This window comes from Leptidea sinapis, chromosome 19 (genome assembly GCF_905404315.1).
Source record: "Leptidea sinapis chromosome 19, ilLepSina1.1, whole genome shotgun sequence".
In the NCBI taxonomy this organism is placed as follows: domain Eukaryota; kingdom Metazoa; phylum Arthropoda; class Insecta; order Lepidoptera; family Pieridae; genus Leptidea; species Leptidea sinapis.
Window position 1 is genome coordinate 3171288 of NC_066283.1, and position 12137 is coordinate 3183424.

The following is a 12137-nucleotide window of genomic DNA, read 5'->3' on the forward strand; positions in this document are numbered from 1 at the left end:
ATTTATTTACTTATAATGTTATATTTTAACTAACGATAAAAAATGTTAAATTTCTTATAATTAACCGCGTTTTTTATTTGTATGTGAAAATAACATTAGATGTCGCGTACAAGCAATTTTTAAACTCGGTCACATATTATGTACAACTTGGATAAATTGTTTTTTTTTTTTTTTTTTATGAAAAAAAGGGACGAGACGAGCAGGATATTCCGCTTATGATTACTGATACGCCCTGCCTATTACATTGCAGTGCCGCTCAGTATTCTTGAAACACTCAAAAAGCTTCTGAGCGGCACTACAACTGCGCTGGTCACCTTGAAAATTAAAGATGTTAAGTCTCATTTGCCCAGTAATTTCACTAGCTACGGCGCCCTTCAGACCCGAAACACGGTAATGTTTACACATTACTACTTCACGGCAGAAATAGGCGCCGTTGTGGTACTCATAATCTAGCCGGCATCCTGTGGAAAGGAGCCGAATACGATCCAGTTATCACATCGTACCAATGCAGTTACCAAGAAGAAACTAGTATAAAATAGTTTGCTTAGTTCCGATCTGTAATCTAATTAGAAGTTATTGTTACTGGTTTTGCGAAAACCACAAAAGAAAAATGTCTTCCGGTCCGTGGTGTTCCGAAGTTTTTGTATTAAAACAACAAGATAGACTAGTTCTATTGTTGTATGGCAAACTTTATTGTTTGATTTCTTTACTAGGAACTTGTGTAAGAACTAAGAACCATTGGTTTTGGAAGTAATTACATTGTCATTCATACATCTATATTCTTCTTCTATCATCTATATAATATCTTTCTAATATATAAAATTCTCGTGTCATGGTGTTAAACTTTGAACTCCTCCGAAACGGCTTGACCGATTCCCATGAACGTTTGAGTGCATATTGGGTAGGTCTGAGAATCGGATCCTTTTTTCATCCCCCTAAATGTTAAGAGTGGTCGCACGATTTTTTTTTAATTTTTTTTTGCCTTTTTTTTTAAATTTGTTTGATTATGAGTCAGCATTAAAAACTACATACAGCTTCAAATTTTCACCCATCTACGATCAACAGTTACTTTTGTATCGCGATTTTAATATCGGCAATACAACGTTTGCTGGGTCAGTTAGTCTTAATATATATAAATTACGTGACACGTTGTTTGTCCGCGATAGACACCTATACTAACGAACGGATTTAAATTGGGATTACTGCAGGGAGTGCAGTTTAGTCCAACTTGAGAGAGAAACTTCGATTTCCAATAATTATTTTTATTTCCAATATTTGTTATATACATATATTCTGTGAGAGAATTTAATGACGCACGGTTTGACAGTTCCGCTGTGAAACAATTTCATTATAACAACAGCTACAGAACAACGTCTGTCGAGTCAGCTAGTATATATATATATATATAACGAAAATGGTCTTTGTTTGAGGCTCTTTCACGCCTAAACCACTGATCGTATCGACATGAAACTACCATCATTCGATGCGAAATTTATCCTAGATGGTTATTGGCTCCTTATTTTTCGAATTTCAACGCTCCTTCCTTTTAAAGTTCGCCTAGCTGATCCGGCAAACGTTATTTTGCTATATAAATTATTTTTAGAGTTAGACCGTTTCTTGGACATTGCAACATTACTTTATTATTAGGACATTAGCAGTAATGTGTAAACATTACTGTGTTTCAGTGAAATTACTGGCGTTATTTGACATTTAAAGGATTAAAACACGTGTAATGCAACTGTGTTTTTACATTAGATTTTTGAGTAAAAGTTACATTTTTACTTGCCATTATTAAGTTTAGCGCCATTTATTGCCTCGGAGTTTACTATGACAAACTATCTAAACTAGTACTATCTTTGACATCATTTCATCTGCAGTCCCCCTGAAAACGAGATCTGGAAATGACTAGAAACGTCGAGTTAACTATAATAATGATAAAAATTTAACTTTTCCTCAAAAATCTAATGTAAAAACACATTTACAATTAATTACATGCGTTTTAATACTTTATCTACACCCATGCTTTAAATCCTCTATTAAAGATTCTGAAACAGTTAGCTTATTGCCGACCTTAAAACACCCAATATTCTAATAACCATTACATCACCCAAAAGAGTGTTGTAATGTTGTACTGAATTTCATAACAACACTCCTATGTTCTTTTTTATCCCTTCATGCGCAAAGAGTTTTAACATACAGCCACATTCTTATTGCTCGATGCCTGGTATCTGTATGAATTTCAAAAAAAGAACATTTTCGTTTACGCGCGCTCCACACTCCCAGAACGTCGCGCGCCGTAAAAAAAAAGTAGGTTATTCGAATCCCCGCCATTTTTGTGTAAATGTAAAATGTAAATTACTACTAAAATAAGTAATTGTTTCATTAATACTTATTTTATTTGTATATAATCAGTAATGAATGATATTAGGTTACTACTAGGACTGCTGTTTTAATGTTAGCAGTAACCTAACTGTTCCAGAATCTTTTAGAGGATTCATATTCTGAGTGTAGATAAAGTCTTGTATGCAACTGTTGATAATTAGGTATTAAAACACTCATGTGATATTATTATCACACTCGGCGAATCGTGTTTTAATACCCCTTATTACACAACAGTTGCATAAATAACTATTAAACGTGTTTTATTTAAATGTGTAGCACTCGCGTTAATCAAAGAAAATACTAAAGTTTGAAAGGTAAATAAGACGAACAATTGTCCTAATCATAGGTCTACATCTGTCCTAATAATAAAAGTCAAACTTATCTTCCAGATATACTGGCAGATAAAGCTGATATGCCTTGAGCCGTGGGCGCTGATCCTGGCGCGAGGAATAGCTGGTATCCCCAGCTCAGCCTGTTACATCGTGCTGCCGATATACCTGAAAGAGATCAGCGACATTGACCTGAGAGGAGCAGTTGGGTCATTGCTTATTTTGAACAGGTATTTAGTTGGTACACCAAGTCTTCTTTCCATGACAGCCCTAAACAACAACAGGATATAATAAGTCCCAACTTATAATCCCCTAGTAGGGCCACTCAGAATTGGGAGAAAGAAGGGCGCACTGCATTTTAATTTGAGAGTGTATTAGAAATAATTTGATAAGAATTATCTGAATATAAGAAATTCATTAATTAACGTTTTGCCCTTTTCTAGATTGCATAATAAATATACCAAATAAATAAAAGCAATTGTGTGCTTCTATATAAAAAAATTAATATAATGTAATAAAAAACCTTGTTAATTCAACGCCATTTATTGCTTCACTGCTTTGATATTTTTGTAAATGGTTGTTTTCAAAGTCATAACTAAACTTTATTCAATTAGGCTCAACTTTTAGCTTTTGAATCGTCGCTATAAATATTACTTTTAAACTTCTGAATATACCATATGTTCGGAAAAAGTTGAGCTCGTGAGAAAAAACATACAAGAAACTCAACTTCCTACTCGACCTTGGTTTTGCAATTTAAAGATATATCAACCCCAATATTTGCATATTGGGAAATTGACTAGAAGTGAGGGTTATCACTTTAAAAGCATAACAAATTGTTTAGATTTACAAGAGCGACATCTCAAGTCAATTTTCCAATATGCAAATATTGGGGTTGAGCAGGTTATCAACTGTAAAGTAGATCCTGTAGATGAAGCCACAACCTGAGTGTTGAACAAAGCATACAAGATTTTATGACGATACGTCACTCGAACGATTGGCTCGGTTGGTTAGAGCACTGGCACGGATCGCCAGAGGTCGTGGATTCGAGCCCCGCATCGTTCATAAAATATTGTTTTTCAAATTTTATTTGTGTATTAATACTAGAAGTGAGGGTTATCACGTTTAAAACATAGCAGACTGTTACAACATTAACTACATAATTATATTGCAATGCCAAAAGTGCATATCATTACAGGTAACTTATTATCGAGACGTTTTTGTATTAGTATTTATATATTTACAGGAATTCTAAACTTGAAATCAAATCAAATCAAAATCACTTTATTCATGTAGGTCACGGAATAACACTTATGAATGTCAAATTTTTTTTTCTTATTGAATCTACCGCTACTTCGTAAAAGATTGAGCTAATGAGAAGAAGAAGCAAGAAACTGATTGCCACTCTTTTATATCAAGATTTACAATTTTCATCGATTTACAAAATCATTTCAATTACAATATAATATATATTTTGAAGGAGGAAATATATTGACAGTCAAAAGTCAATGTTGAATGCCAAATAAATAATAATCTAATATATAAAATTCTCGTGTCATGGTGTTAAACTTTGAACTCCTCCGAAACGGCTTGACCGATTCTCATGAAATTTTGAGTGCATATTGGGTAGGTCTGAGAATCGGACAACATCTATTTTTCATCCCCCTAAATGTTAAGGGTGGTCCACACGATTTTTTTTTTTTAATTTTTTTGACATTTTTTTTTTTAAATTTGTTTGATTATGAGTCAGCATTAAAAAGATATACAACTTCAAATTTTCACCTATCTACGATCAACAGTTACTTTTGTATCGCGATTTTAATATCGGCAATACGTTTGCTGGGTCAGCTAGTTATATTTATAAGCATTGCTTTTGTGAGGTCTGACTATATGGTTTTAGTAAATAAATGATTGAATTGATTTTATTTGTGGTTTATAATATATTGTTCTGAGTTATTATTGTTAAGTTATTAAAAAATTCAAGGCACGGATTAGACGTTAGATATAATATCAGAACAAATTACAGTTAACTCCAATTTTAAAAATTTAGAATTAAAAATTCTGTTTAGTATTAAAATTCACTATTGTAATATCCAAATAAAATTTGAAAACAAAATTTTATTAACGATGCGGGAATTGAACCCAAAGTAAAATAGATAGGCGTTCCGTTCGAGTGCTCTGTCAACTGAGCTAACCGTTCGAGTGACGTATCGTCATAAAATCTTATATGCTTTGTTCAACTCTCAGGTTGTGGCTTCATCTACAGGATCTACTTTACTTTGGGTTCAAGTCCCGCATCGTTCATAAAAATTTGTTTTTGATTTTATTTGTGTAATAATCTTAGAAGTGAGGGTTATCACATTAAAAACATAACAAATTCCTTATTTTAATATGGTTATTAGTTCAATATGAATTACCTGGCTATAAAAGTTATAAAAAAATATAAAATTATTGGTTTATTTATTTTTATGCTGACCGTACATGTCCACACACGCAAATGCAAAAATGTTTCGAAAGAAACCTGTAAAAATAAAAACTTCGAAAGAATCTTTTTGAACATTGGCATGAGTAGTTTAATGGGAAAGTTTTCTTTCCATTTAACGTAATAGGTGTTGTCATTTCATATTGTAAATTTCACAGATTTCTTTTAAACTTTTTTTTTTATGGAATAGGAGGACAAACGAGCGTACGGGTCACCTGGTGTTAAGTGATCACCGCCGCCCACATTCTCTTGCAACACCAGAGGAATCACATGAGCGTTGCCGGCCTTTAAGGAAGGTGTACGCGCTTTTTTTAAAGGTACCCATGTCGCATCGTCCCGAAAACACCGCACAAGGAAGCTCATTCCACAGCTTAGTATCTTTTAAATTTACTTCTTAGTTTCTTTTAAACTTTCAGAAATATCGGCTACTTGGCAAGCTATGTCTTCGCTGATCTGCTGGAAGTGAAGACAATGCTGTGGATGGGATTGCTAGTCCCAACTGTTATGTTTTTCATATTTCTCGTGATGCCCGAAACGCCGGAGTATCTAGTCAAACAGGGAAAGATCGAGGTATGTTTATAGTATGACATCACTGGAGTCATCCAGTATTTAATTAAACTTAAAAGCTTCTACTTTGTATTTAAATTATTTTCTTGTTTTTTATTTCATTTTTTATAAATAATGGTATTAACATTAAAACATTCATAAAACATCTCTTCGGTTAGTGCGCTATTTCATTTACAATATGAGAACTTAATTGATTAATCATTACATTAATTGTTTACGTTTTATTTTGTTAAATTTATTCTCCTTGTATCTAACATTATCGTATACACAGAACAGAAAAAACTAGTGGAAGTGGCATGTGGGCGTTACCCTGTCGCCACTATTGTGTACAAATGTACCTACTCGAGGCTCAAGTGAGACCAGTCGTTTGATGTCAAGTGAAGCATTATTATCTTTTAAAAAAATACAAATATGCCTTATTGTGCTATTTTTGATTGTAGAAATCATAGCCGCAATAAAAATAAGTCCAACGAAAGGATAAACTACCATCGGTAATCATAATTTTCCGATTTAAATAAAATTAATATTTTTGTGTTGTGCACAATATACAATTAAAAATGAACTATATAATTACGACGTATGGTTCATTTACCTTTACGTTTAATCGATGTAACTTATGTTAGAATAATTAATGTAAGCAATAAAAATATCTTGCTACTCAACAAGTGCATGCATGTACATATCGATATAATTTTATCGAAACAAATTTTATCTTTATTAATTGTATTCAAGTATTACTCTTTTCCATGCATCATGCGATAAGGGTGTAAGTAAGCAAAATGTTATAATATGGTTGTGGTAATTTTTTTATGGAATAGGAGGACGAACGAGCGTACGGGTCACTTGGTGTTAAGTGATCACCGCCGCCCACAATCTCTTGCAGTACCAGAGGAATCACAGGACTGTTTCCGGCCTTTAAGGAAGGAGTACGCGCTGTGTACAAGAGAGACTACGATGAATTCATATTAATAGTTTTAATTGTCTCTTAGGTACAGATATTTATTATTTAACAAGTATGTGTGAGATTCCAGTTAAACTTAATAAGCGTTACTTTTTAATTTATCGTTTCCTTAGATTTTCATGATTATCGTATACATAGATTTTACGTTTCTGCAATTCTTCAATACTTGAGTTGCTTGCATGAGTTGCTTGCATGAATTGATTAGAAATTTGAATAGAATTATCAAATTCTATATACCAAGTAGGTACATAAAAGATGGTTTAGACTGGTGACCTATCCACACCACCTGGATGTGTGGCGGTCCTCCACAGTGCAGTTTTCAAGGAACTTTCTTCCATGTACTACAAAGCTGTGGAATGAAAAGAAGCCCGCTGAGTTTGTTGCGCCTGTTCTTATCAGGTCTGAGGCATACCTTTTGACCTTTGGAATGGGGGGAATTTAGTTTTTGACTTTCATTAAGTGATTTTATGTCCTATTTTGAATAAAAATATTTGAATCTGAATGAGCTTCATTGTTTACGGGACGTCACAACATAGATACAGGCAACGCTCTTGTGATTCCTCTGGTGTTGCAAGAGAATGTCGGCGGCGGTGATCACTTAACTCCAGGTGACCCGTACGCTCGTTTGTTCTCCTTTTCCATTAAAAAAAAGACTTTCGTTGGATCCGAGAGAATTCAATTTAAAATTAACAAGAACAAGCCATTATGATTTTTTTTATGGAACGAGAACATAAACGAGACTAGGCTACCTGGTGGGACCACCACTTATTCTCTCTTGCAACACGAGAGGAATTACAGGAGCCTTGCCGAGTTTTAACTGCTTGTAATAGATGTTTTACAGCATCGATTATCGTCCTGGAAACACTGCGCAAGGAAACTCATTCCACAGTTTTGGTTGTACTTTAAAGAAAATTCCTTGAAAACCGCTCTGTGGAGGAAGGCCAGATATCCATATGATGAGGATGATATCTGAAATTGTGGCGGCTGGTACAAAAAGTCCCAAGTCAAACAGCTCTTTGGAGCACTCCCCGTGACAAATGCGGTAGAAGACACACAATGAAGCGACGCGGACGTCTCAACGCAACGTGAAGCGGTTGAGCAACACTAGTATACTGACTCAATCAAATCAAAATGAATTTATTCATGTCAAGGAAATAACACTTATGAATATCAAAAGTTTTCTTTTCAATTTACTACCATTTCGGAAAAGGTTGACCTTTTAATAAGAAGAAGCGGAAAGAAATTCATTACCACTCTTTTAAATCAATATTGAGAGCTTCATCGTTTTACAAATCATTACAATTGCAATATATATGTAAAGTGATGCAATAAAAATACTCAACGTCAAATATTCAATGCCTTACATGAGTACGTCGCAAAAAGTAAATGTAAACGAATAAGTAAAACCAAGACTTACTGAGTAAAATAGATGCATCAATCCACACACATCGTAAATAAATAAAGGTATTTTGCGAGAATTTTATTAGTGATTATAAAAAATAGAATAGCTTTAATGTTTATAGCATGAAGCAGATTTTCTAGTAACAGGATCATCCAGCCATCACAAAAAGCGCCCTTGACCATATTTTAGTAAAGGCAACGACCGCCCCACGTTACCGCCACAAGCAGTGACATTTAAGCGAGCATGACGAAGCCTGTCACGAGAACTCAACCGAATAACAAAAAAGAATGTTCATATACATATTATGCAATACTCACTAAATAACTCTACAATTTGACCATTTTGCATAACATAATTCTGATAATCTGTTTATGATTCTAGGAGGCAAAGGCTGTGCTAGCGTGGTTACGAGGAGTGAAGGCGACCGACAGATCTGTTGAACGAGATATTGATAGCATTGTTAAGGTTGACAAACAAACACAAGCAGATGCTAAGTCAGTGTGGAAAATAATATGTAAGTCTTATATCTTTAAACGAGCAATTCTTGTATATATTTATAAATATATAATCTGAATCTCGGAAACGGTTCGAACGATTTTCATAAAATTTAGTATACAGGGCAATCAATCGATCTAGCTAGGTATCAATTTAAAAAAAATGTAGTTTTATCCGTGTTTTAATGAGAGACACCTACAATAACATTAGAATACAAAGGTAAATTTCGCAACTATAAACTCTGGTTCGAATCCAGATGTCCTATAAGATTTTTTATTGTTCAAGTTTTGTACATTCTTAAAAATCCGAGCAAGGCTCCGTCGTCCGGATCTTGTTAATTATATCATAATGGAAAAATAATCTAAAATTATTACATTCTTAATTTGCCCTGTGCTTGCCCGGGGAATATAAAGAACAGGGAAGTCCCAGGCCCAAGGGTGTCGTAAGGAGCGACTAAGGGCATCTACCAGTGGGATGCTCCTCTGCCTAGGATGACGTCTATATTATGGTTACCACAATGGCGCCTTTTTCTGCCGTGAAGCAGTAATGTGTAAGCATTGCTGTATTTCGGTCTGAAGGCGCCGTAGCTAGTGAAATTAATCGGCAAATGAGTTTAGTTGTAGTGCAAATGTGTTTTTGGGTTTTTCAAGAATGATGAGCGGTACTACATTGTAATGGGCAGGGCGTATTAATTCACATCAGCTGATCGTCCTGCTTCTCTCGTCGCTTATTGTCATAAAAAAAACGAGCGCTTATAAGTCTTTCTCCCTCACATCCGATTGCTATCACGTAGCTTCAACATCCAAACCAATAAAAATAGTATTTTTTTGTTATCTGGTACTTACTTCTGGTATTTAATTTTTATGAACACTGCGAGATCGAACCCGCCCCTCTTAATAACTATCCAACCGCACGAATGTCGCATGATCCATGATAGGTCTTGGTTGTTTGTTCAACTCTCAGCTTGTGGCTCCATCTACAGGATCACTACAGTTGATATTAAAATTCACATATATTTATATAAAATAGGATTTAAAATCACTTAATGAACGACAAGTAGTTTTTGGCCCATTCAAGATAGACTGCCTCAGACCTGAGACGAACGGAAGCAAGAAACTAAACAAGAACAATATTTTATAAAAATATGCATTACAATGTAAAATCGTATCGTTTTTTTTATGTTATAATAACCTTTCCCACACAAACATTTCAATTCTTTTAAATATCGTAACAGAAAGCGTATTAAAATACTTATAAAAAACTCGACTTAACTAAGAAGTAGGCATTGTAAGTTTATATTTGTTCCTGGTTTTAACATTATGGTTATTACAGTTTCTAGCAAATTAACTTATGTGCCTAGGCTATGCCTATAACTATGTTCGTGACATTTTCAAGAATATATTGAGAAGCAACAGTTAGGATGTTTATTTCTTAAAATTTTGTTCTCAATCATTCTTGTCTTTATATTAATAGATTATCTCTTTTTTTTCAGGGAGCGACAAACCCACGTTTAAAGCCTTCATCATAACTTTGGTGATCAAAATATCGCAACAGTTCGACGGATACCTGATAGTGCTGATATATGCAAGTTTTGTGACGGAGAAAGCTGCGGAAACCATCAGTCTGGAGTTGAGTCCAAACAAGCAAGTCATGATCATCGGAGTGGCCCAGCTGGTCGGCTCCATACTGGCCACGTGTATTGTGGAGAAGACCGGGAGGAAAGTGAGTATTCTTTTACAAAATTTATCTCGGGGAGTGTTCCGAAGAGCTGTTTAACCTGATTCCTGCCACCGAATTCCACCACGACACGCCACAAGTTAGGATATCATCCCCACCATCTGGATGTGTGGCGGTCCTTCGCAGTGCGGTTTTCAAGGAGCTTTCTTCCACGTACGACAAAGCTGTGGCATTCCACAGCTCATTAGCTTCCTTGTGCGGTGTTTCCGGGACGATACGACATGGGTACCTTCAAGAAAAGCGCGTACACCTTTCTTCAAGGCCGGCAACGCTCTGGTGTTGCAAGAGAATGTGGGCGGCGGTGTTCACTTAACACCAGGTGACCCGTACGCTCGTTTGTCCCCCTATTCCATAAAAAAAAAATGAAATCCTTTTTCAATAAACCCAGTCTGGCCATTCTTCTACTCGGTAGAAACGTTCTTGACAATAAGGGCAGATGTAATCCACCTCACAATTTCTCTATCTCTCTTTGTTAGAGGTCATTCTAGTACACTCATGCACGGGACCGCCCATAGCAGACTTGATCTGATCGGTCCATTGCATAGGTGATCTTCCACGCGGTCCAATTTCTTCCACTTTACCCTGGACAACAAGGCGTTCTATGGACTGCCTGCCTCGTTTCGATACTTGTCCAAAAAAGGTTATGTGGGATTGCACTCTGGAAGATCAACGCAGTTTGATTTTTAGTGCCTGGAGGATCTTAACGGTTGTACTAAATTCGGTCCACGACACACGAAGTAGTTTTCTCCACCACATTTCCAGACCCTAGTTTATTATTACTTATTGAACGTCAATAACTACTAAACTTCTATAATTTCACAAATTAAAATGCTTAAATGTTTTATGGCGTAACGAAATCTTAATAAATATTCAATGTGTTTATTTATTGATGTCTCTAGACTTAAAGTAATTCTATTAGAAATGACAGAAGAAGAATGAGGCCATTTAATCTATCTGCTTACGAATCTATGCATTCACTGTTAACATGGGTTTAGTCACAAGAGTCATCAGCATGTCGTATAGAGCACCTAAGTGAAAATGGCTTTTAAAAGTGAACATTATTTGTAATCCAAGGGATTCAGATCTGAGTTAATATGGTGAGTCTTCTGCTTTTATTAGGTAGTTCGTGCCTTTTGAACTGGTGCAAAGTCTTGCTGGAAAGGTTAGGTACATTTAACCAAGATAGGCTATTGATACACTTTTTCTTTTTCACAAAAGATCTAACATAACAATAACTTGACGTTGCGTAGAGATGTCGCTTCATTGTTTGTCTTCTACCGCATTTATCACGGGGAGTGTTGCGAAGATCTGTTTCACCTGATTGCTGCCGCTGAATTCCACATTGGCATGACATGCCACAAGTTAGGATATTGTAGCTGTACTATTTTCTGAACTTGTAAATATTTTTTAAGTAACAATTGTGATTGGGTAACTAGTTTTAAGGATTTTGTATATATATCATGTAACTTTTTAATAAATCAAATATCTTCCACATATTCCTCACAGTCAAGCAGTTGTTTTATTTAATCGCCAAACGCTCAGATTCTAAAATATCATCCCCACCGTCTGAATGTGTGGCGGTCCACCACAGTGCGCTTTTCAAGGAGCTTTCATCCACAAAGTCGAGATACGACATACCTTCAAAAAATGCGCGTACACCTTCCTTAAAGGCCTGCAACGCTCCTGTGATTCCTCTGGTGTTGCAAGAGAATGCGGGCGGTGGTGATCACTTAACACCAGGTAATCCGTACGCTCGTTTGTCCTGCTTTTTCCATAAAAAAATAT

At 35.4% G+C, this 12137-nt stretch overlaps 1 protein-coding gene across 1 annotated transcript in view; it reads left to right on the plus strand.

Moving 5' to 3' along the window:
* LOC126969911 (facilitated trehalose transporter Tret1-like) overlaps positions 1-12137 on the plus strand; it is a 41256-nt gene that overhangs the window by 24456 nt on the left and 4663 nt on the right. The window contains exons 3-6 of the mRNA XM_050815537.1: positions 2772-2941; positions 5607-5760; positions 8502-8634; positions 10108-10337. Of these exons, the coding sequence (XP_050671494.1) occupies positions 2772-2941; positions 5607-5760; positions 8502-8634; positions 10108-10337 (687 nt within the window). The remainder of the gene's footprint in view (positions 1-2771; positions 2942-5606; positions 5761-8501; positions 8635-10107; positions 10338-12137) is intronic.